This window comes from Epargyreus clarus, unplaced genomic scaffold (assembly GCF_041222505.1).
Source record: "Epargyreus clarus isolate Ecla_fem2 unplaced genomic scaffold, WU_Ecla_fem_2.2 ptg000034l, whole genome shotgun sequence".
NCBI lineage: Eukaryota > Metazoa > Arthropoda > Insecta > Lepidoptera > Hesperiidae > Epargyreus > Epargyreus clarus.
In genome coordinates this window covers 8898639-8923190 of record NW_027332239.1, presented here as the reverse complement: position 1 = coordinate 8923190, position 24552 = coordinate 8898639, and the positions used below count along the sequence as shown (strand labels likewise).

At 37.7% G+C, this 24552-nt stretch overlaps 4 protein-coding genes across 6 annotated transcripts; 3 read left to right on the top strand and 1 right to left on the bottom strand.

Annotated features, from left to right (window-relative positions):
• Positions 1-3311: 3311 nt before the first annotated feature.
• LOC140755981 (opsin-2) lies at positions 3312-7046 on the top strand. Its single transcript, XM_073091352.1, has 8 exons — positions 3312-3467; positions 4031-4222; positions 4310-4519; positions 4729-4865; positions 4963-5128; positions 5205-5391; positions 5771-5853; positions 6442-7046. Exons 1-8 carry the CDS (start codon positions 3406-3408, stop codon positions 6548-6550), a joined length of 1146 nt encoding a protein of 381 aa, XP_072947453.1. The 5' UTR covers positions 3312-3405; the 3' UTR covers positions 6551-7046.
• Positions 7047-7713: 667 nt separating this feature from the next.
• On the top strand, positions 7714-9789 carry LOC140755982 (uncharacterized protein C16orf52 homolog A). Of its 2 annotated transcripts, none has more exons than XM_073091355.1 (3): positions 7714-7903; positions 7979-8191; positions 8906-9789. In XM_073091355.1, exons 1-3 carry the CDS (start codon positions 7804-7806, stop codon positions 9091-9093), a joined length of 501 nt encoding a protein of 166 aa, XP_072947456.1. In that variant the 5' UTR covers positions 7714-7803; the 3' UTR covers positions 9094-9789. The 2 variants fall into 2 exon arrangements, with proteins under 2 accessions (XP_072947456.1, XP_072947455.1); XM_073091354.1 differs by having other exon boundaries at positions 7714-7906.
• A 155-nt stretch (positions 9790-9944) lies between these two features.
• On the bottom strand, positions 9945-15262 carry LOC140755980 (leukocyte receptor cluster member 8 homolog). Of its 2 annotated transcripts, none has more exons than XM_073091350.1 (5): positions 13862-15262; positions 12403-12910; positions 11973-12177; positions 11622-11829; positions 9945-10610 (listed from the first exon to the last, which is right to left on the bottom strand). In XM_073091350.1, the coding sequence occupies exons 1-5, from the start codon at positions 14944-14946 to the stop codon at positions 10448-10450; spliced, it is 2169 nt and encodes a 722-aa protein (XP_072947451.1). In that variant the 5' UTR covers positions 14947-15262; the 3' UTR covers positions 9945-10447. The 2 variants fall into 2 exon arrangements, with proteins under 2 accessions (XP_072947451.1, XP_072947452.1); XM_073091351.1 differs by having other exon boundaries at positions 13871-15261.
• A 253-nt stretch (positions 15263-15515) lies between these two features.
• Positions 15516-23764, top strand: Vps8 (vacuolar protein sorting 8). Its single transcript, XM_073091607.1, has 9 exons — positions 15516-15729; positions 15884-16066; positions 17680-18489; positions 18584-18915; positions 19326-19449; positions 20205-20358; positions 21162-21364; positions 21810-21977; positions 22445-23764. The coding sequence occupies exons 1-9, from the start codon at positions 15640-15642 to the stop codon at positions 23762-23764; spliced, it is 3384 nt and encodes a 1127-aa protein (XP_072947708.1). The 5' UTR covers positions 15516-15639.
• The last annotated feature ends 788 nt before the right edge of the window (positions 23765-24552 follow it).

Below are 24552 nucleotides of genomic sequence, written 5' to 3'. Positions count from 1 at the left end.
TTAAGTGAAAAGTTACACTGGTAACCCTAGAGTATTATAATAGGTTTACTATGACAAATGACCTTTCCTGGTTAGTCTTCACAAGTAATAATGTACGTGTTAACGTACAATATGACTCCCATGTTATATGAAATTAATAAAAAAAATCCATGGGCGGCACTAGCTTCTTACCACCAGAAGAGTAACATTTGCTTGTAAATAATGAAACAATCTTAACAAATTACACATGATATCATATCGCTTTTATGTATGCACCATCCTGTAAAATGAAAACTAAACTGAAAAAGCAAGTAACTACTTATAATCATGAAAACCAAAAAATAAATACATGTATGATTTTTATGTTGTGATCTAATTTTATCCTAATTTAAGAAATTGTCCTTTAAATGTTCGCAGTAATGCTTTTCGCTTTATGTCCCTGCATACCTTTTTTTTTTTGTTTACGAGGGGGAACCCTTCAAAAGGTACCCTATGCCGTGGGAGCGACACGGGATTATGTGGGATTCTTACCGCACTAAAACCCCCCCGGCGGCCGTCCTCGGCGCTGCGTAGGGGACTCCGCAATCTCCAAAGGAACGCAACCGGAGTCCTCTTAGCGCGTTGCCCAGTCGGGCTCCGCCCAGGCGAGAGTGGTGCTCGCCACTCCGTCTGATGTGCACGACGGTATGCGACCACACATACCGCCGTCCTTCCCGGGGTTGCTGGCCGGGCGGTTCGAGCTCCCACTCTCGCCACCCGCAACCCCGGAAGCCCCTTTTAGTCGCCTCTTACGACAGGCAGGGGATACCGTAGCCCTATTCTGGTCCCGGAACCACAGGGACAAAAGTCCCTGCATACCTAAGGCACCTTTTTTAGCCGATGACAGACTTTCTGGTGGCCATACAGTGTTTGTTTAGCGTACAGCATTTCTTACCTTAATAATAATTTCGTACTTATGGACTAAGACAGGGATGCTCTGTGCCCAAACACCGTACACAGTACATTCGTGCATGTACACTAGTCTTAATTTTATCCATATCCTATATTATCTTAGTAACTTATAATTTGGAATCTTTCAGTTATTTCCTATAATATTAATACGGGTTATTTCTATTAAATTAGAGATTATAATATGCCAGTACAGTGATGATAGTCACACGAATTGTAGATTGTTTGGATTCACCCGCACTGCCTTAGCCATTTAGAACATACACATCAAGATATCACAATATACCTGAAGTTTAGAACAGGCGACTAAAATCCATAATTACACAGAACGAAAATTTAGGAATTTACATATACCATTTGTTTCATCATACGTGAAAAATATATTTGCAAAACTAGATATTATAAGTAAAAGGCTTAAAATGTATTGAGCTTGTACATAAGGTTACTTAGTGATTAAAGTACTGTCCTTTCTTATTTTTTGATCAAATATTTAACTTTAATTTTAGCAAAAGACAGTTATTTTTATTATGCACAGCAACTATATCTTACGTATTCCTTTTATATAAAGCTATGCTATACACTTGCAATACTTAATATTTTATTTAAGGAACACTACGAGCCATATGTTTATATTTGAATCTGTACTTTTGTAACTACTTATATATATGTAAATTATTTCTATAAGCATCTAAGGAATTGTCGTAGATTTTTATAAAGGCCCATAGTCTTATCTGACTGATTCGCCAATTTGTATGTAAACTATATACAATCTTGAAAGTTTTGTATCGATCGAAATTATATACTTATGTATTCCTTTTTATATAAGTCATGTTGTATTATATAATCTAAGCATACCATACGTAGATCTCGATCCAAATGGTTGTTGTGATGTCTATTAAACTTGTTGATATAACGCGAAAGTTTTATTTATTCTAAAACCATTGGTATTCGCTTTTGCATTAAGCTGAAAGGGTCCAAGTAGCTCTTTACAAGCATGGAATAAGGATAGGTACATATTTAATCTCGATAACCCTTTTTTCGCTCGTCCATTCGTAGAGGAAGCGGAATGCTAGGTACGAGTATATTTACGCCCATAGAAGATGTGATGCTAACTGATATTAATGAAATATGCATAAAATTGCATACAAACAATTATCTCAATGTATGTTTAAACTATAAACCAAGTAGGTCAAGTAAAGTCCGCGCAATTACGTCAATTTAATTTTTGATTTTAATAAATCCTATAATCACTTTCGTTTTAACTTTCCTGACTTATTACAAACATATAAGAAGCACATTATTTGTATAATAAATGATTAAATAGTAGTTATAGTATCGAAAAAAACGATCAGATTCTCTTAGTGACAATGGACTTGTAACTTGATTAATTGTTACCTACTTAATTATTACTTAGACTTACATACATAAAAATATTACTTAAATAATATCAGTAAGGACTATACAAATAAAGGAGACTTTCAGAGCGAGTTTTATAACTCTCAAATATAAAGACAGTTCCTGTGAAAAAACAGGAAACTTTTGCTCAAGGGTGAACACGCTTCGATACACGCACAATGTTAAATAACGCATTTCAATATGATTGTGTATATGTCGCAGTTAACTTACTTGATAAGCCGTTCAATAAGCAGCGTATCTTCTTGGCTGATATTCAGCTATTGTGTTTACTACAACATTTACAGAACTGGCGTTGGAGTTGTTTCTTAAGCGATTGATACAGAAATTGGCAGAGACATAGCTACATAATGTATATCAACTATTGGGCAGAGTAATAAGAAATCATATTTATCACTATTATCACGGCATGTTTATTTACCTTTTACCTATTTAATTTACATTCATTAGACTCACCGACTCACAAGGCGAGAGAGCTCCATGAGCATGTGCAATTTTATTGAATTAATAAAATTGGGATCCACTTTTATTGAATTCATCAACAATTGTTTTCCTACTATCATAATGCAAAATTATTAATAAAGTATTAAATTTAAATGACTCTGCTACGCAAGAAGTTAAACGTTATCGTCCCAAGTCATATGGCCACCTTAAGCTCTGTTTGATTAAACGTCGAAGTATAATTCAGGAAGCTAGGCTATTAATTTAACCTCTTATTAAGAAAAGTGACTGCGACATGTATTCACCTTGGTAGATTTATATTATGTTTAATGAAATAACCATTCCATATCACTTATACGGTTTCATTTAAACGGTTTAAGCCTTCTATTATGTGACTCGGAGCGCTTTTAGATTACGCAGCACATTTATAATAAAATCTGTATCAGTTACAGCTAAAACCATTACTAATCCTATCACGAGCGTCCATATGGATAATCCGTAATCTCATTAACGAATTGGTGCTATAAAATCAAAGGGCTCGGTTCTAATGTCAGCAGTCAGTCAGTGTGGTGGGCGTCATAGCGCACTACCGAGGACTGCTCACTTATTGAGGCTAGAGTCAAAATGGACAACGAGACCGACGCATACACGTACAGCAACTACGGCGCTTACTTTGCACCACTCAGGTCTGTATTGATGGTAAACTTGTAATTATAGAATACTCATTGCATTGTCGTATCGCATCCTTAACAATTGTACCTACGTTACAGCATTTTCTTGATGTGGTAAGTAAATAGTGACTACGTAACATGAAATTATATATCACATGTACGTACAAATTGTCGGCCCAGAAGTCATACTGTGTGTCCCTGTTAATGGTAATATCAATTTTTTATTATAGTACGATTAGAAGGAGCAGCCGAGTATGCAGTCCACATGATAGTCGGTTATGCACAACGCAACTGTCACTCATGGACATCAACTGTAATCAACCCTAGATAAGACTAGACTAGAGCCCTACCTGAGGTCGGCTACAGATACCTCGCTACACCTGAGGACCAAATCAGAACGCCTCGAAGTCTTCCCTATCTCAGTGTTCAAACTAGAATACATCAGCAATTACCTGACACTGTTGTTATAAATATGAAATTCTACTTTTCTCCTTAATTCTACCCCACTTTGAATTCTAATCAAAATACAGTATAAATCAAATAATACTTTCTTAACACAAGCTTCATTTGTTTTCTAGATCCAATGACCCTGGCCATGTGGAAATGATAGGAGAGGGTCTTTCAGAAGAAGATCTAGCCTCCGTCCCGGATCATTGGTTCGCCTACCCCGCCCCTCCCGCCAGTGCCCACACAGCCCTTGCCCTTCTCTATACCTTCTTCACAGCTGTATCGTTAATTGGAAATGGAATGGTTATTTTAATATTTTCTACGTTAGTATTTTATAAACATCAATATTTTTATCATTTTACTTTAATCTTGTTAATTAATTAATCTTGTTAACTTTACCTTTCACGCAGGACAAAAAGTCTACGAACGTCAAGTAATATCCTAATTCTACATCTAGCTATCTGTGATTTTATAATGATGGCGAAAGCGCCAATTTTTATATATAATAGTGCCATGAAAGGATACGCATTGGGTGAAGTCGGTTGTCAAGTTTTCTCGTTCATGGGCGCATACAGTGGTATTGGTGCATCGATGACAAATGCATGTATAGCATATGACAGGTATCATGAACATATGAATATCTACCTAAAATCTAATTCTCTTTAAAAAGACTTCAACGCGCTAACAAGTTTTTCTTAAGTTTCACAAAACATATATATTTATAAAAAAGTTTTATCTTTATTTTATAATTCTGATATTTTAATTTATATTACTATATTTTAAAAGCTTAAATAAGACCACAAATGTAAAGCCATTTATCACATTTCAGACACTCGACTATCACACGACCGTTGGATGGTCGATTATCGAAAGGAAAAGCAATACTTATGGTATCACTTATTTGGGTGTATGCAACGCCGTGGGCATTCTTACCACTTTTTAAAATTTGGGGCCGATTTGTTCCTGGTATATTGGATTATTATATTATATAAAGGTTTTTACATTGGCTCATATAATGATAACACCGATACTATTTTAATGCATGCGTATTTTTATTTTTCAGAGGGCTACTTAACTTCATGTACCTTCGACTACCTTACCGACACTTTTGACACAAAACTTTTTGTGGCTAGCATTTTCTTCTGCAGCTACTGCTTCCCAATGACGATGATCATTTATTTCTACAGTGGTATTGTAAAACAAGTATTTGCACATGAAGCTGCATTAAGGTATTCTCCATATAGTAAGATTATGTGTATTTAATCATTTTTACGAGATAAGCTAAGGAAATATTTTCATGTTCAGGGCACAAGCTAAAAAAATGAATGTAGAATCCCTGAGATCAAACCAAAGCACGGGAGCAGAGACGGCCGAGATTCGCATAGCCAAGGCAGCTCTCACAGTATGTTTCCTGTTCGTAGCATCGTGGACACCTTATGGCGTTATGTCCCTGATTGGAGCTTTTGGAAATAAAGAGCTTTTGACTCCCGGGGTATGAATTATTATTACTATTTAACAATCATTTTTTTTCTTATATGATTAAAAGAGGCCTGTAAATCGGACTTGGCCCTCCTAGGCTTAGGTTCATGACCACGATTTGTTTCAGGGGTCAGCAATATTTTTTTGTTAAGTTATTTATTTTTCACGAGCCTCCTTCTTGGTATGGCATGTTTTACGGTAAGAGCAAAGGCCTTTTTTCATTAAACTTTATAAATTGAATTTGGCACACAACTCCCAAATACATAATACAAAATAATACAAATTTTCGATATGGTCGAATTTCAACCATTATAACAATTCAATCAAACAAACAATTTGAAAACTCGTATAACTATAATAAAATGGATAATGAATTACGAATGTACCAACAGGTAACTATGATCCCTGCTGTGGCGTGTAAAACAGTTGCCTGCATTGATCCTTGGGTGTATGCCATTAGTCATCCAAAATACAGGTTCGTATCAAATCTTAATTCCTAAATTAGTGCTAGCGTAACTTAGTGCGTTGATATGTTAGACAGATACTATGAGATATGTTATTTCATACCTAATAATAATTTTTAATTTGGTGTCTACAAAACTTTATGGTAAGAAGCAATTCCAACGCATGAACTTCTATAATCAACCCCACATAAAATTTGACTCGTACTTGAGTTCAGCCACATGTGCCATACTCCCCCGGAGACTTAAGTTGAAACCCGTCGTATAAGCATCTCTCGTAAAACCAGTACCCTTACCAGGAGATTTTACGTTTCGACAAATATGACTGTTTTGGTATTTGTTTACGTATTTGCCCATACAAATTCCAATCAGCGCCCCTAGTGGATTGTGTCAGAACTAGGATAATCGTATGGGCCAATACAGCCAAATGGCCAAAACAATATGGCCAAAACAGTCATATTTGTCGAAACGTAAAAACGCCTGGTAAGGGTACAGAACACAGCAGCAATAAATCGATCGAAGTTAAATCAAATATGTTATAATTTTACCAAATACGTTATTAATTAGAGAAGAAAGTAGCATTCGTGATTCTTATTGTACAGGCAAGAACTTCAAAGGCGTATGCCGTGGCTCCAAATAGACGAGCCTGATGATAGCGCATCCACTGGAACAAACGCAACCACCAACACTGCTCCCGCCGCCCCTGCATAATAACTTCAATATCTCTACACGAAAAAAAATATTTAAATGTAAAACACTGTTTTTAATTATTGCATACTTATATATATACGAAATACAACGTTATTATTATACTAGTACATACTTGGCGTTACTGAATTTTCCAGTACTTATTTAAGTTTAATTATCGCCTTTTAATTATTATCAATTAATTAGGCCAAATTATATTATTGATAATCGCAATTATCCTTTTTATTAAATACATATTATGTGTGAGTTTTGAATGTGTGGGTGATGTAAAATATTTGTAGACAAATATTAATATTTCGAAAACAACAACTTGTTCTATAAATTAAAGAGAATGCAAATACTTAATTGTTATTATTGAAATGCTCAAATTTGGGTATTACCTACTAATTTGGGTATTTAGAAGTAAGCGTTGATTGAAAAAACGACTATGGCATGTAACAGGACTTCGATATAAATAAAATTATATTAACAAAATATTCAATAAAGCATATGAAGATGATTAATCCGTTTTAATTCTTATGTATTCCACCTTTTCCAAAGTTAAGTATATGACATATTATACATTTCTAGATACGCCATATCGCCATATCATAAATGATTTTTATCATAACAAAACGATGAAAATTGTTCAGAATTTTGAATAATCTGACCGTTCAAAGTGTATAAAAATCGAGTTCAAAGATTCCTATACATACCCAGATACATACATACATACATAAAAGTCAATCTAACACAAGCGTAGTAAAAACGACATAGCTTTTGCCTTACAATGTAACAGTAACAATAATAAAATTGGCCAAGTGCAAGTTAAACCCGCGTCCCGCACCTGGAGGGTTCCATACAACCAAAACTTTTTTTTTTAATTTCTAGTATTTACTATTATAGCAGCCATAAGAGTACACACAGTGAAAATTTGAACTGTCTACCTATAACGATTGAAAAGTTACTTGGAAAAATTACGAATAGCAGTTCGTTATATGGGGACCCCTTTTTATATTCAACTTATTTTTTATTTTTAGTATTTGTTGTTATAGCGCCCCCCATATACAGTCCTAAAAAAAGATTAAAATGAAAGAATCTAAAACAAAGTATTTAAAAAATATAATTGATATGACAGTTTACTTGACATTGACATTGTTCTACATTTGTGACTTTCTGACATTGTTTGCTTCGCTGATTCGCAGTTCGCACCTAAGGATGTAACAAATAAGTAGTAAGCTTATGAAATTCTGGGTTTATAACGCAAATAATACAATATGGACAAACTCACCCTTATATCGGGTACACTGTTTATGGCAGCGGACATTTTCGCCATCGTCAGTCTCGCTATGCCCGATTGGATAATTACAGACATTGGTGGTAATCAACTTATTGTTATATTTTTTATACTTATATCAAGAGTTATTATTTATTTTGATAATTTTTCAACAGGTGATATGCGTCATGGCCTTATGTGGTCGTGTTTGACAATACATAATCTATCTCAAGTTTGTTACACACCTGATTTGGAGCCTGAATGGATGCTGGCATTGATCTGTATTTTCATAGGATGCATTTGTATCACAACAACTGTTATACTACTTGCATCCAGCCACTTTGACCGCAATGTTATACCATATGCTCGATGGGTTGGATTTGCTGCAAGTAAGTCAATTCTTTTTATAATATTGAAATTCCAAACATATATAGGGTCCACCTGATGGTGGTTAATGTTGCCCATGGACATCTCTAATCAAGCTCAGATTAGATTATAATCTTACTATAATAGATAACTAACTATAAGCTGCTGTATTGCTAGCCCTGAGGAACAAACCCTTTGATAAATATGTCTTACTTGTCCTACAAACCAGAGCACGACAATTTTAATACGTTATTATCAGACAGGAATAGGTGTGACCGTGGTTTCTGGAGTCAAACCACCTTCTAATATCAAACCTGAACATTTATTTTAATTTGGCAGTACTAACATATTTTGCACATTTAATTTAATGCCTTTCAGTAACACATAAAAAATGTACCACTTCCATATTATGCCTTTCTATTGAAATACATTAAAAAATTACAATCACATTTACTTAAAATTGGTGATTGACTATACTAAACATATTATATCTTATATATAAAATTCTTGTATCACAATGTTAGTTATCATACTCCTCCGAAATGGCTTTACCAATTTTCACCAAATTTTATATGCATATGCAGTAGTCTGAGAATCGGCTACTATCTATTTTTATACCCCTAAGTGATAAGAATTGTTCACCCTTAACATTTTTTATTTATATGGCAACACAATATTTGCCGGGTCAGCTAGTTTTGGTATACAATTTTGATTTATAATAATCTTTCTACTTTCAGTGGTAATGTTTTGTCTAGCTGCTGTTATCTTTCCAATGGGCTTTGATGTAGAAGATATTGGAGGGCAGCCATATCAATTACCAAATAGTCATCAAGTTGGAATATCATACATTTTGTTTGTACTTTCTCTGTGGATTACTGTGATATCAGAACTCTTCGCTGGAAAAGTCTGCCTGCCTCATTTTTAATATCTACAAAAACTATGTTATGAGAAGTATAAGCCTAACCAGATGTGTAATTTTTAATATGAGTATGGTATGGATATTCATGTGATTTGTTGTAATTTTCGTATATATATAATAATTATTAGGCATGATATTGTGTAATTCAGCACATTCCAAGGATTCTATGATTACAAAGTATGTATTAAGGAGTCTGCTAAAACTGGTATGTGTAGGGAGTAGGCCGCTCTGGGCGAATCGGGTTCCACAGCATGTAACATGCGTGTTGTAGTGGCAACACTCAGCTAATTTTATAGTTCGACAAACTTCTATGCGTGCGACCGTGGCGCCACTGGCCATCATAATGTTGCTAGGTTATCAAAACTACCTATAAAGTGGAAAATTTTAATGATTATTTTTATCAATATTTATTATATATTATTACGAATCTCTAAAATATTTGTTAAAAATTATTCATTTCTCTATTTTTTGCATAAGCATAAGCTCTATTTTTTAAGACGGTCGCCACGTGCGAACTCGTCGTGAGCCTGTTTCACTGGTTCTATTTTTACCTGCACCAGTTTGAGCGTCTTGTGATATGTTTTAATGTAAATATTTTTGTTTGAATCTCAAATTGTTTACTAGATAAGGTTAATATTTTATTATCTATTGTATTATATTTTTAAAAATTGTTAATTATAATTGAATCAAGTATAAAAACCTGGAAAACAATTGTTTCATTTGTAACTTTTAAATTACAAATACATTTTGCACTCCCATTATTGTATAGGGAAATAAAATACTTTCTACGTTATTACATAGACATGTCCTACTTTTTACCAAGGTTCATTTGATGAAAAAAAAAAAAAAACAATCTATTATTTGATAACAATGTTTAATTAACAAAAAATCTGCTAAAAATTGTTAATCATTCATAAAAATAATAATAATTATTACCTACTTATTATAGTGAGTATTTACAATTAAAAGTGATTAAATGTCCTGTAAACTTTTGCTTTAAATATTATCATGATATTTAATTAAAAAGTCTTTTTGAACGCACTATATAACTTGGTCCATTTTCACTATAATCTCCAGTTGCGCTGACCCACTGAATCTTCTTTCTTGAATTCTTCCTTAATGAGAATCTTCTTAGTTACTGCTGCCACTCCTTATGCTGAATAACTTAATGTGATGAAATAATTAATCGGCCACCTTGTCCTAGTAAAAGAAGGCAACCACAGCAACCGAGGAAGCACAACCACAGGCCAGAATGAGTACTTCGATGAGGTGAGGTGTGGTGTGACCATCAGCTTTGTGGAAATTACATCACCACACATTGGTATCCTACTATAACAGGATGGCTATCAAACAGAAAATGTTATATATTTGCCACAACTGGGAGGCTGGCCTTGCAATCTACTAAAGTTTGATTGCTGTCAGCATAAGAAACAGAAAATTGATTTAAGAATTCAGTAGTCTTGGAACTCGACTCAAACGCCAGCTCCCGTGTGATGAAGTCCACAGGAACAGTTTGTCTGTAGCTGCACATATAAGAAAATATTTATTAAACACAACCAGCTTGGCTGGTAACACAAGGTGGAAATATTTATCTACTCTATTTTTTAATTCAACTTCATCAGGAAGCTCACAATTCCCTGTATAGTGGGTGACATGGACATACATGCCACAAAGACAAGTACATACACACACCCAATCATAAAAGATATACATTTATCATTCAAATATTGCCTCTCCCAGAATCAAAGTCCACCCCTCTATATTCCTGTGATGTTTTAAGATGTGTGGTGGTCAAAGGTTAGATATTTGATCTAGTAAGTTTAATACTCATTAAATTACAAATGTTTCTAGTCTCAACTATCTAGTCGATTTCTAGAATCATGTGTATGATTAAAATCAAGTGATGCAGATGTCTTGATGATTTTTAATGAAAGGCTTTTATGATGATACTATTTTTTTATAAATATTAAATAGAATTTAATTCAACTAAGGCGAAATTAAAAGTGAATTTAATATTCTATAAGTATTTATTTAGAATGAACTACCCATTAGCAAAGACTTTAAAGTTCATATCCAATTAACAAATTAAAGTATTAAGCTTTTCCATACTTTTTTATTTAAGAATAAGAGCAGTTATCTAATTTTAAAAATTACATACTGGACTACCCAATCCACATACGTCATACTATTTTTGGCGCAGGCTGGTGTTGGGTTGATTATTTATTTCTTTCTATAATATTGTAGTACAACCAAAGCTATATAATTTTGAGTTCTATTGAACACAAAATGTGAAAATGCGATATGAATAAGCAATGATATAACACAAAAAGCATGCAATAAATGATTTTTGCTAAAAAACCTCAATGGTATGTTAAAAGCAAATATTGCCAAGATGCTATTTGGTTAATATGTTCTTCAATTATTACCCCTTTACCACAAATAAATGCCCAATAAATGTTATATTGTGTAATTGTTTAAATGTATAAATTATGTAGCAAAATAACTTTAAAATTATTAATAAAAACAAGACATACGACTTTAAGATGCACTTGAGGTAGTCTTTCCGCTCCCTCTCCACAAACCAGTCGATAAGGTAGCCGGCCATTAGAGGTGCTACCTTATACAATATGAAAAATTTATGTAAATTTCTTGTTGCCCAAGCGTGTCTTGTCTTGAGTGCATGTTTTATACAGTCATTTAATCGTTCCTCCTTAGACAGATGCCTAAATATTCCTATTATATCTGGAAAATTATATAAAATAACACATTATTTTATTGTAATTAAATTTTAATAGTTCAAAAAGTTCCTTACTGCAAAAGATAATTAAAACCAACAATGTATTATTACCAAACATGATATTTTACTAAGTTACAAATATACTCACCAAGTGAATTTTTAGTGAAAATATAATACAATATCCTATACGCTGTAAATTCAGCAGAGTTAGATCTACTATCAGGTAATTCTGCATAAAGCATTTTAAGTTGTGTTTGGCACTGATTAAACTCTTCATGGTCACCTTTCTCCAGGGCTATTCTTGCATGTGTTTCATACACTTCAACTGTGAAACGATCCCTAATTCCTTGAACCTATATGAAAAAAAATTTAAGTAAATATATGCAATTTAAAAAGAAACATGTTATTTTAAAAAATACTGAAAACTGTCTATAAGGACTATTTTCATCATCACACAGGTTTGACTCCTGGACTAAAACCGAGTGACAAAAAAGGACCTTAAATGTCAGTCATACTATTATAAATAAACAAATAAAACACTTGTGCTGAATATAAATTATTACAATCATAGTACTTACTGTTAAATCTTGTCTAATTGACTTTAATTGATCACACGCATATCTGTAATCCTGTTTAACAATCCACCTTTCTTTAACATTCCTAAGAGAGTTGATTAGAACAGAGGCTGGTCTGACCTCACAAGCCTCGGGTGCTTTTGTTAACCTAAGAAAAGATTTTTCAATTTCTGGACATGTGCCCACTATGTGCTCATTATTGGGTTCATAATCTCCGTCAAAGTCCTGTATAACCGGACTAGACTGACTAGGTTCTATCCTGTCATTGTGTATTTGTATTGAACTAGCTATTGAGGGGACATTTGCAAATCTTGCTGCCCTTTTCTGCAATTTTTCAGCATTACCTGGAACATCTTCAATATTAAAATGACCATATGGTTTTTTCTTATTATTCTTTAAAAACTTTTCTGGTTTCTTCTGATCTAAAGACAACCTATCCTTGACTTTCTGTTTGTTTTTACTTTTGAAACCTTTCTTATCTTCACAATCTTCCCCAGATGCAGATGATGTGCTATAAAACAAAGATTAATAGATTTAGTTATACAATTTTCTTATAAATACATTAAGAGGGCATTAAATTGTTTGCTAGTTTAATATTAAATTTATAATGATTTTATCAATTTAAATATGGTTTGACTCCAGCAGCACCACCGCTACACCTATTTCTACCTAATAACAGCAGTGTTAGGCGCTGCTGTGTTCCGGTTGGTGTGACAAGGGAGACAGAATTTTCCGAGGCGTTTCAGCTTAGTTCTCAGGTAGGAATATCTAATCCTATCTGGGGTTGATTACAGATGTCCATGGGCAGCAGTAGCCACTTACCATCATGTGGATTGCATGCTCATCTGCTACTGCAATTTTTATAAATACATAGATTACATACATACATGCATTTGGCATTTTATTGTATTGATTTCTCAGAAACCATTATATATGAGTTTTAAAAATATTCATATTATGTAAGGTACCGAATAACCAAAACAGATTGATTGAAATTCTATGGTTATTATGAAACCTGCCCTTGATAATATAAATATGCAGAGGTTTTAATTACACAACATATTAAGCTAAATGTATTTAAATGTTTACTGTCAATGATAAGCCATATATGTACTTTAACATTGATATGTTCAATTAAGACACAAATCAACTCCTTCACAGACATTCTTTAGTGGCTACCTTAGTTTTCAAATGTTAATTCATGATGGTCACTGGTCACACATGATGATCTATGTTAAAGATAAATATAGTTCAAAAAACTAAAAAACATGCTTTTATGATTAAATCAACTAAAAAGTAGAAAAGTATTCTATTTCATTCTTTCATACATGCAGGGTAAGATAAGGATGTATGTTGATCTCTTTCTACTGAAAAACGGAGTTACTCACTGACAAACCTACAAGTGAAGCAAATATAAAGCGTGTAAAAATAGTTAACAAATTAATCACACAAAATAATTAACCCTGAATACCTATGTCTTTTCTTTGATGGGCTTCTAGGTCTAGATGGACTTCTAGATGGCTGGCGTCTCCTCCTTTGTGGAGAATTTTTATGGCCATTGTAACTTCTGTTGCTCAATGACTTAGATTTACTGCTATCTGCAACATTCTCACATTTTTGGTACAAGGACAATGTGCCTCGTAACGGTTTTACAGACAAATTATTTCTCTCACTATGTACACTTGGAATTGGTTCCTCATCCCAATTTCTAGTCCAAATCTCATCTTTGTTAGCTGCAGCTGTAATTCGGCCTTTTAAGCATATATCGATTTGATCACGATCAAACCCAGTCTTACATTTTTCGTAACATCTCTTTATATACCTCTCTAGGCTCTCGGGCCAAGTTCCAGCAGAGGTTTGGCATATTGAAGTAGAATTTAGGAAGTTAGTTGAACAATCACTTACTGGGGGCACTAGCGCGTTTTCTTTAACATCGTCATTTTTAGCCTCTTCGGGCATAGGCGATGGCGGTTCAGGAATGTCTTCGGTCGCGATGGGAGGTGGGAGCGGCACGTCGAGAGGTGGAGGGGGAGGGGGAGGCTTGGGAATGTCGGGCGGTGGGCATGGCGGCAACGGTGGTGGATAGTCTGGCAAGGGCGGCATCAACGTACTCGCGTTGTCATCATTATTATTTCCCTTTTTACGCTTCTTCTTGCCTCCGTTCCCCAAAAGAGGATTTTCATTTGGCGGGATGGGAGTAGACTTCCTGTTTCCATTGAGATTAAACCTAATAGGAGATTGATTGAAAAATGGACGAGTAGTGTCGATCGGAGACATTCCTAACAAAGGAGCCGGCGGCGGTGGCTTAGAAAACGGATGAGCTGGTTCATTATGCGGCCGAAATTGATGCATCTCGTTGGTAGCAAACGGTCCCCCGTTCCCCATGTGAGGGAAATACTGGTGATGATTATAAAACGACGGGGGATACATATTATGTCCATGATACCCGTTGTATTGAGAATATAATCCGTACATCCACGGATTATGATTGGGAGGCATTCCGCTCATCGTTTGAATAGGGGGTTCTTTTGGCGTATTGTCCGCCATAACGAAGATTTTCAACAATTATCCAAAATTGAATGAGCAAATACGTCGATGTGCCCAAATTATTACATTAACAAAATGGCGACGAAAATCACACGCAACGACTCACCGTTATTATAATTCTACACAAACCTCAGTCTTTCTTAAATGTAAATCACTTAAATTAAAACACAACACTAGAAATACAAATCATTACTCTATTTCATGACGTTTTATCAATCGATATCCGAAAAATGTTCTTAATTATAGACAGAATAAAAGGAACAACGTTCTTCAGCAGTAAAATCGGACATCATGAACCATAAACAACTAGATTGCGAAGACATGAATCTATGACAATAACAGATAGACATAAGGGACCATAGAGATCATAGACTACTAACTTCAACATAGTCCAAACTATCATGTTTATGGCGTTTTTCCGTTATTTAATGAAATAACACCCTTTGAACTAGAAGATACGTCTTTTGTGCTTTTGTCAATAAAACTAATTATTTTTAACCTTATTAGTGATATGATTAGTCTATATTTCTCTTTTTTCAGCCCTGTTATTTTTGACGTTTATAAAAAAAAATACTAGAGTCTATGAATTTTGATTGCTATCAACTAAAATCAACTTTGAAGGAGGAGGATTTCAATGAATATGTTTATATTCAAATAAATAAAAATAAGTGTAATTCTTAATAAACGCATGATATGGATTTATTAAAAACTCCCTCTATTCAGTCTCTATTTGACTCTGATTTGGAATCTGTCGAAAGCCTGCAATATGTTGATATTGAAGAGGTAACATAATAAAAAAAGTATATATATTTTTTGTTCTACTAGAGTTTAATTAATTTATATCAGTGGTTTTAGATAAGATTTCTCATAATTTTGTTATCTGATTTCATTACCTAAATCTATTTGTAACTATTTGTGTATTTTTTTAAATTATTAGTTAGATGAGGTGGAATATGCATTACCTGCAAGTGAAGCTCCAACGCTCGCGGAAGTGTTGTCAGCTGAAGAAGCCAATGTGGATGAGAGCGAATCTTTGAAACAGTTTAAGGAACCATCCACATGCTCTGCGCTACAGATGGACTTCTTGCAAGCTATATCTCAGCAACTTATACAAGCGCAAGTGAGTATGAGAATAAATAAATAAAAAGTCATAATACCTACACTATACCTGAGACATTCTTACATAGTCGTCAGAAGTAGCAACAAATCGGGCGTCAGCCACACGTAGGATTTTAAGGTAGGTAGGTAATTGTTGTTGATGATGAATGTACTATATATGAATGAATGTAGCCACTAATCATCATATGAAAAAACATTCCTGAAATTGTTTAAAGCCCTGGTAATGCTATGTTGTAATGTATGTATGTGTAATGTTGCATACTTATTTAAATCATGGAGCACTTTTTCATGTCCACAACATAATAGTTTGGGTGCTCTCTGACTCACTGATGTTTGGTAAACTTTGGTGACTTAAATTGATAGCAGATTTCAACTTTTGTATCTTATACAGTAAATTATTTTTGCATTTTGCCTTTGTACATAGGACATTATTTCATATACAACAAATAAATAATTTCAACTATGATTTTGTGTTGTTAGTTGTTAACACATTTACACATTATTAAGTCTATATTTTTGTATTTTCATAAAATAACAAACAATAGCCAATACAACAATAATATTAACTTTATAAATACTGCATAAGACTAGACTAATGATGTCACTATCAACTAATATTGATTTATCATAGTCATATAAAATTACTGAGTTTTATGATAACTTGTATGTAAATTTAATTTTATTATCTTACTATTATTATTATTACGATAAGAAAATGTGAATAGACTGGTAATTAATCTGATGAAGATTCAAATATATAACATACCTGCTTTTACGTTGCATCATTTAAAAAACAAATGTTCAACATATTATTAAAAAAAAGTTGATTTTTTTTTTTTTTTTTTTATAATATAAGAGTAGCAGACGAGCATGCAGTCCACCTGATGGTAAGTGGCTACTGCCGCCCATGGACATCTGTAATCAACCCTAGGTAGGATTAGATATTCCTACCTGAGGTCGGCCACAGATGCGCCGCTACTCCTGAGGACTAAGCTGGAACGACTCGGAAAAGTCTGTCTCCCTTACCACACCCTTCAATCCGGAACACAACAGCGCTTAACACTGCTGTTATTAGGTAGAAATAGGTGTGGCGGTGGTGCCGCCGGAGTCGAACCACAGAAATGAATTGAATTGAATGTTTAATTATTAAATAATATTAATACTAAACTATTATGTAATACATAATTATATAATATCTTTTCTGTCTTGTGACAACATTGTAGCATGAATAACAATGAGGTGGAATGCTCACACAAAATTTTTCTACTTAAAAAAAAGTATAGTGTGATGAAATTGTTCCAATTGATGTTAGTCACAACATGCTCACTTTGTTTTTTCACAAATAAAAATAAATATAGTTCAAAAAACTAAAAAACACGCTTTTATGATAAAATCAACTAAAAAGTAGAAAATAATTTTAAATCTAGTAATCAATTAAGGAACAGTAAATTGTATAATTGTAAAAAAAGCGTGGAGTGCTCCACTTACCAATTTTCGTAAAGCACCCCAATCGGGAATCGGACTCAAAGATTCCGTTACTGTTACGTACATACATACATACAAACGTACAACCCAAGCTAATAAAAGCGTGTTAAAAATGATGTATATTTTTAGGAGCGTTCATCAGCTGGTGCAGCAACAGCACTTAGTGTGGGTTCAAATGGCAGATGCACAGTTGGGACAGCTCATGGACACTTATTATCGTTTTACGAACAGACCTTAAGATGGGTGTGTGATGCTAACGGCGACTGTGGAGCTGTCAGCTGCCTGTCATACAATCAAGACAGCAGTCGACTGCTCGTCGGATATGCCAGAGGACTTGTGTATCAGTATGAGAGCATTAGAGGCATGATCCTTCGACGTGTTACTTTAGGTGGAGAAACATGGGGAACATTACGGGTCGCTTGGGCCGGTACATCTGGACTCGCTCTCGATACGGGAGGTTCTGTTTGGCTGATGAAATTCTCGAGACCGCTAGGAGTGCGTTCCGCTCGAGTATCGTGCCTTTTCTCTGGTGCACGAGGAGAAGTTGTAGCTATGACAGCTCGGGACGCCAGGATACTAGCTCTCGCAACTCTATCTAGAGTTATTATAGTTGCCGGCGGCCGAGCTGCCGGCGTCCGTCTAGATGGCCCACCTGACACCCTTCCCGTTCTCGAATGGTGTGAAGTCGATAGTAGATTACTCGTGTGCGCGCGAGCCAACCTCATGCAATGGCTCACAGTAACAATAAACGGTTCCACGATAAATCTTCGCCCTGTTCAACGTGTAGAACTAAAAGCCACACCTCTTTGGCTTGGCTGGCTCGGTGGCAGTCTTGCGATATTTGATTCTCAAGAAAATCTTCGACTGTGGGGTGATGACTACGACAAACCATTGGATCTGTCCCAAATTGAGCCAGTTTATTCCTCTGCTTTTTTCAAGGTATGCATTATTGCAATTAAAAAACGTGATAAGTTTAATATCAGTATAAATGTAGCATAACTTTAACATTCATAACATCGTTATTTATTTAAAGGGGCTATGGACAGATGGGAGGGTCTCCCAAGCGATGTGCAAGGCTGGGGAAAGTGCATTGGGTGGCGCGTGTGTCGCAGAAGGAGCTCTGTCCCTACTGGGGCGGCGCGGCATACTGCGCGTCAGACCACGGGATCTCATTGCGAGGGCGCAAGCTTTTATTGCATCTGGACGTTATTTGCAAGCCTTGCGATTGTTATGTTCCACCCAGGGAAGCCAGGCCCAGAACTTGGCGAATGATTTTGTTGCAAACTTGATCGACAGGCCAAACATACTTAGCAACAAGAATGTAGCTGTACAAGCTATACGATTATGCTTGAAATACAATTTAAGGTAAGGAGTTACATATTTGTTATTTGCACTTATATTTGCTTACCAAATCGCACCAAAATTTAAAATTAAAACAAATGGTCAGAAATCGTATTTGTAAAATCAGACTGGAGCCATTTAGCCTGTGCCTCTAAGTTCATAACAGTGTGTAAGTATTCTTGTTGATTGAAACAGAATTTTCAAAATTAACTATCACCTCTTTATTTCTAAATCAACATTTATGTTCTTATTTAAGGATTATCACTTTTTAAAGTAATTTCCTAAAACGTTAAACCTATATTGACGTGATTTTTATCCAAATACATATAGTAAATAAGCTATTTTTTTTAAACTCCGGAATATTTTATTCGTAAAATTGAACTGTCGTGCCCTTGAAGATATTTAGTATAATATCAATTATATTTCATTTTCAGTGAAGAACTATACTCTAGCTTGTGGGAGAGTTGTGCCAGTGAACGGGCGTTTGTGGAAGCATTGGGCGACGCAGCCGTGCGTGGAGAACTGTCCGATTCACCTCCATCACCAGACTTTACGCAGGTTCTTTACACAGTTGTAATCTGTATACACTTCTCACAATAGACATGTCAAAGCCCTATTATATATTTTTTTTATAATAAAGGAGTAGCAGACGAGCATGCAATCTACCTGATGGTAAGTGGCTACTAACGCTCATGGACATCTGTAATCAACCCCAGATAGAAATAGATATTCCTACCTGAGGTCGGCCACAGATGCGCCGCTACCCCTGAGGACTTATCTGGAACACCTCCGAAAAGTATGTCTCCCTTACCACACCCTTCAAACCAGAACACAGCACCCCTTAACGCTGCTGTCATGAGGCAGAAATAGGTGTGGCGGTGGTGCCGCCGGAGTCGAGCCTCAAAGGGTTTCACCACTTACAATAATACATAATATTGCTACTTTGACTTTGCAATACGATGACTTCTCCAGTGCTACAAATATCCATGATACGACAATGATTACTTCGTATTTATTACTGCTCGTAAAATTAATTAAAAGTTGGTATCATAAGTGATTAAGTTTGTTTATATGACGCAATCATATTTTTACGCAGTAACTCAAAATATGTACTCTGAACCTTGTTGAAACATTTATAGTTTTCTACAGCTTGTTGAAAAATGTAGAGTTTTCTAGCACATATATTACAACTATATCATATGGACCAAAATTTTAATAATATATTTTTAGTTTGTTGTGATGTACAATAAAGTCAACAGACTTAGATATCTTTCTTTTTACAAATTGCCTTATGTCCGTTGCTACGATTAAAGGCACTAATCGAGAGGTTGGCAGACTTCGAGCCAGATTTGGTAGAACGCGTGGTGGCGTCGTTGCCGCTGACGTCACTGGACCCGCACCGCGCCAGCGTCTTCACGCGGGAGAAGGGTCTGTGGCGCGGCGTAGGCGCTATCGCAGCCGCTCTAGGTATGATGTAATACTGATATCTATATTGCAAGTATATTTCGTAACATTGACGTAGGAAACGAGTTCTTTTTTTATAATATAGGAGTAGCAGACGAGCATGCAGTCCACCTGATGGTAAGTTGTTACTGCCTTCCAAGGACAAATTCAAACAAGCCCAGATAGGATTAGATATTCCTACTTGAGGTCTACCACAGATGCCGCTATCCCTGAGGTCTAAGCTGAAACGCCTTGGAGAAGTATGTCTCCCTTACCACACCCTTTAAACTGTGGCGGTGATGCCGCCGGAGTTGAACCACAAAGGGTTAAATATAGTTTGCAGTATATCTGATGTTAAATGGTCAATGCTTCCTGTGGAGATCTATGGCCAACTTCATGTGTTAGTGCACTCCTGAGAACTACGATGACTGTCTCATATGTTAGTCCACTGACTAGTAATCACACCCTTCTACTGAAAAACAGTAAGACGAAAGTATATTGCCAGTGCAATCATATCATCAGTCGTTTAAAGCCTGCTTCACATTCTGGCGAGAATCTTGCGAGAACAACCCGATTCGTATCGGCTCCACATTTTCGTTTCTCGTGCTTTTATTGCGTTCTTTCAAGAATGTGGAGCGGGCTTAATAACTGTAGTATCCGCCGGATGGAAAACACAATAAGGCGAAAGTATATTACCAGTAAAATCATATCATCAGTCGTTTAATAACTGTAGAATCCGCCGTTTTTCCATTCTGGTGTCGCCGCTGGTATCTGATGGGTAATTCAAAATGTTATTCAAATAAGAATGTGTTCGTTCGTCGCGGCAGACGGTTGCAGCGGCGGCATGCGCGAGCTGGTGGCGCACGTGGCGGCGCGGTGCGCGGGCGGCGCGGCGTGCGCGTGCGCGGGCGGCGCGCTGCTGCTGGCGGCGGCGGACGCGCTGGCCGGCCGCGGCGCCGGCGGCCGCGCGCTGCCCGACCACGCGCGCCCCTCCGCACGACACGACGCGCTGCACACGCTGCTCGATGAGGTTGTTTTATGAGGCTTGATTTACATTGCCGCGGAATGGAATGGAAGCTAATTTTTGGCAAACAAATTCTGCATAGCATAATGAACTTTATGTCAATTGTGGAACGTACAAACTAAATACGTGCCAAAAAGGTTGCGCGTCTTCCGGGAGATCCTCGCGCATTCTCGAGAATTCCGTAAACAACTGTCGGCGCCGTCTGTGGATTTTGTCACAATTGACATAAAGTTCATTATGCTATGCAGAATTTGTTTTTTATAAGCAAAGCTACTAGCAGCAATTTACTGGCCCGAAATCATTTAGTTAATAATGCATCGCATTGTCTTTATTTTCTTATGTACGATAAGTACGCTTTTTATCCATCGCGTTGTCTTTATTTTCTTATGTACGATAAGTACGCTTTTTATCCTTAATTTTGTGATATCTAATACCCAGTTATATAATTTAGTCCAGTAACAACAAATCTCCACTACGCGTCTTGGTGCAACACGACACGTCGGCCGCGATTCGGCTGCTCGAGCAAAGCTCGCGAGATCCGCCTTTCGCCGGCCCGCTCGGCAAACAGAATCGCTTACGAGTCGCTCGCGCGCTCCTGTCCTTCACATCTGATATGGAAGTAAGTAAAATCATTCGTGTATAGAAAATTGTAAAATTGAACTTAAATTTTGCTAGGTATTTGGGATGCATTGGACCGCTTCAGGAGTTATTAATAATTCTTCATTAACATTTTTATTTAAATTCTTTGGAGACAGTTGGATTTTTGACACCTTTCACTTTTTGTTAGAAGTCATTGAAATACAGCATTGGGAGTGCATTATAACGTGGAGCTGAGATGAAGAATCGAATTTAGTAATTATGCACATCCACAATGTAAGGGGCTCACTTAGAATTGTAAATGTTGTTAAATTATGAAATATTAGACTAGTAACTTATCATTTCATTTGTCGTCGTGGGTGCATTGGTTCTTACAGACTTCGAAAAAGGTGGAGGTATATTCGGTTGCATGTATTTTTTTATTAAATAATAAAAGTGCACTACTACAGCAGAAGGAACAAATTAAAGTACCAACATTTCACATTTTAGGAGAGCGAGAGGCGAATAGAAGTTTTAGAATTCATCACCGGCCAGTTGTCTAGCGGCGCCTTGCCCCTCGACCCGGAGGTAATACGGGGCGTGGAGGAGCTGGCGGCGCGCACCGAGGGCGAGCGCTCGGACCGCGCCTGGCTCGCGCTGCTGCAGCGCCTGCGCGCGCGGGACGGGCCGCGCCCGCCGCCGCCCGCCGCGCGCCCGCGCCTGCGCTGGCGGCTGCACGCGCTGCTCGACCGACACGACCACGCCGTCGAGGACTTCTTCCAGATCGACCACCCCTCCTCCGCGGACCTCGACGAGTTCTTCGAGTACTTCCGGTCCAGGCTGGAGACCGACGACGCAACGAAAGGTAGACTGATCTCGCACCTCCCGGCGTTGATCGAGCTCCGCCCGCGAGCGGTGGCCACCATCGTGAGCGATCACTTCGTCGACTCGATCCCGTCGATTTTGCGGTCGTTGAAGCCGGACGTGACGCTCGAGTTCGGGGATCGATTGCTGGAAATGGGCCGATTGCGGGGAGACACGGCGGCGATTTACTTGCGTCATCTTTGCGAGTCGCGGCCGTCCGATGTGAAATCGTTCCTGCAAAGAAACGTGGGCACGATCCGACCGGAGGACGCTCTCGACATCGTTCGAGAGAAGGGACCCGCGGAGGCGGTGCCGATCTGCCTCGAGGCGACGGGGGACCACGCGGGCGCCCTGGACGCGATCCTACGGATCATCTCCTCGGAATCGGACGACGAGAGGCGGTCGCGCTCGATCTCGGAGGCGTGCGACCTGTGCGTGCGGGTCGGACCCACGGTTCCGCCGGCCGCGGCCGCCGACATGTGGACGAAGCTCCTCCGGGGCATCGGCGAGATTCCTCCCTCGCTCCTCTTCGAGGCCGTCTCCTACCTGCCGGTGGAGGAGCTGCTGCAGAGAAGCTGCAACTCGACGAAGGTGGCGCGGAGAATCCTCGAGGGCGGCGCGAGCGGGCGGAGCGCGTGGCGCAGCGCGGCGCGCGTGTGCGAGCGCGAGGCGCACGAGGCGCTGGCGCGCGCGCTGGCGGCGGCGGGGCGCGGGCTGGCCGTGCGCGGGCGCTGCGTGCGCTGCGGCGGGCGGCTGGCGCGCGGCGCGGCGCGCACCACGCACTGCGCGCGCGCCGTGCACGCGGCGTGCGAGGCGCCGGGCACGTGCGCGGTGTGCGGGCAGCGCGCCGCCGAGGCCGCGCTGCAGCTGGGCGCGCTGCCGGCGCCGCGCGCGCCGCCGCCGCCGGAGCCGGGCCGCCTGCTGCTGGTCGCGCCGCCGCGCCCCGACCTCGAGGGTGTCGTTTGACGCTCCGGCACAGACGTTTTGTCGAAAGCGACGTTCCACTTTTAATACTTAGGAGCGAGTCTGTGGTACATGTTATGTATATGCGAATTATTTATTTTACCCTTTATACGTTACGTAAGAATATATTGTAGGTAACAATATAATGTATAAAAATTCATCATTAGCATTGCAGAGAAGTGTATAATAAAATGTTGTAATAAATGTATCTGAACTAGTTGACTTACTTTTTTATCTCGGAACTATTTTGATATTGAAAACAGCTCCCAGCGATTTTCTTGAAATTTTGTATCCAGAAGGTTACAGGGGCAATAAATCGATCTAGCTAGGTTTTATTTTCTGAAAATGTCGTTTTAAGTGTTTTCATTGAATAAAACCTCCTACAATTTCATTAGAATACGAAGCTAAATTTCGCCACCATTTATGAATTAGAATAGCTCGAGTTAATAGTTAATAGATGAGTTAGAATAGCTCGGTCGGGAAATCGAGCGCCTTAAAAAACTCAGGAAACCCTGGTTAAAATCTCGGTCCAATTTTTTCTTTTATTTTTATCTTTTTTTCTAGTTTCTTCTTTTTGTGAGAAAAATTATTGCATTCGTGACTTTTTATTTCAAATAATCGGTATTTTTGTTTTTTTATTATTAAACACCGAGCAAAGCTCGGTCATCCAGGGGGCCTACCACCATATTTTAAAAACCATCATAGTTCAGGAAAGTTTTATTTCCTCCTTAAAACAGTAAAATATTCCGTCTTACACAGTTGAACAAACTTAAACCCTAATTAATTTTTCG

Bases quoted from the DNA above. Each gene is read 5' to 3' on its own strand.
- LOC140755982 (XM_073091354.1), top strand. From the start codon at position 7,804: ATGGACAAACTCACCCTTATATCGGGTACACTGTTTATGGCAGCGGAC. The intron at 7,907-7,978 runs GTAATCAACTTA...ATTTTTCAACAG, and splicing joins GATAATTACAGACATTGGTG to GTGATATGCGTCATGGCCTT. The intron at 8,192-8,905 runs GTAAGTCAATTC...TTCTACTTTCAG, and splicing joins ATGGGTTGGATTTGCTGCAA to TGGTAATGTTTTGTCTAGCT.
- Vps8 (XM_073091607.1), top strand. From the start codon at position 15,640: ATGGATTTATTAAAAACTCCCTCTATTCAGTCTCTATTTGACTCTGAT. The intron at 16,067-17,679 runs GTGAGTATGAGA...GTATATTTTTAG, and splicing joins AGCAACTTATACAAGCGCAA to GAGCGTTCATCAGCTGGTGC. The intron at 21,978-22,444 runs GTAAGTAAAATC...TTCACATTTTAG, and splicing joins CCTTCACATCTGATATGGAA to GAGAGCGAGAGGCGAATAGA.
- LOC140755981 (XM_073091352.1), top strand. From the start codon at position 3,406: ATGGACAACGAGACCGACGCATACACGTACAGCAACTACGGCGCTTAC. The intron at 3,468-4,030 runs GTCTGTATTGAT...TTTGTTTTCTAG, and splicing joins GCTTACTTTGCACCACTCAG to ATCCAATGACCCTGGCCATG. The intron at 4,223-4,309 runs GTTAGTATTTTA...CCTTTCACGCAG, and splicing joins GTTATTTTAATATTTTCTAC to GACAAAAAGTCTACGAACGT.
- LOC140755980 (XM_073091350.1), bottom strand. From the start codon at position 14,946: ATGGCGGACAATACGCCAAAAGAACCCCCTATTCAAACGATGAGCGGA. The intron at 12,911-13,861 runs GTTAATTATTTT...TTTGTTTTATAG, and splicing joins AAAAGACATAGGTATTCAGG to CACATCATCTGCATCTGGGG. The intron at 10,611-11,621 runs GTATGTCTTGTT...TTATATGTGCAG, and splicing joins CTCAAGTGCATCTTAAAGTC to CTACAGACAAACTGTTCCTG.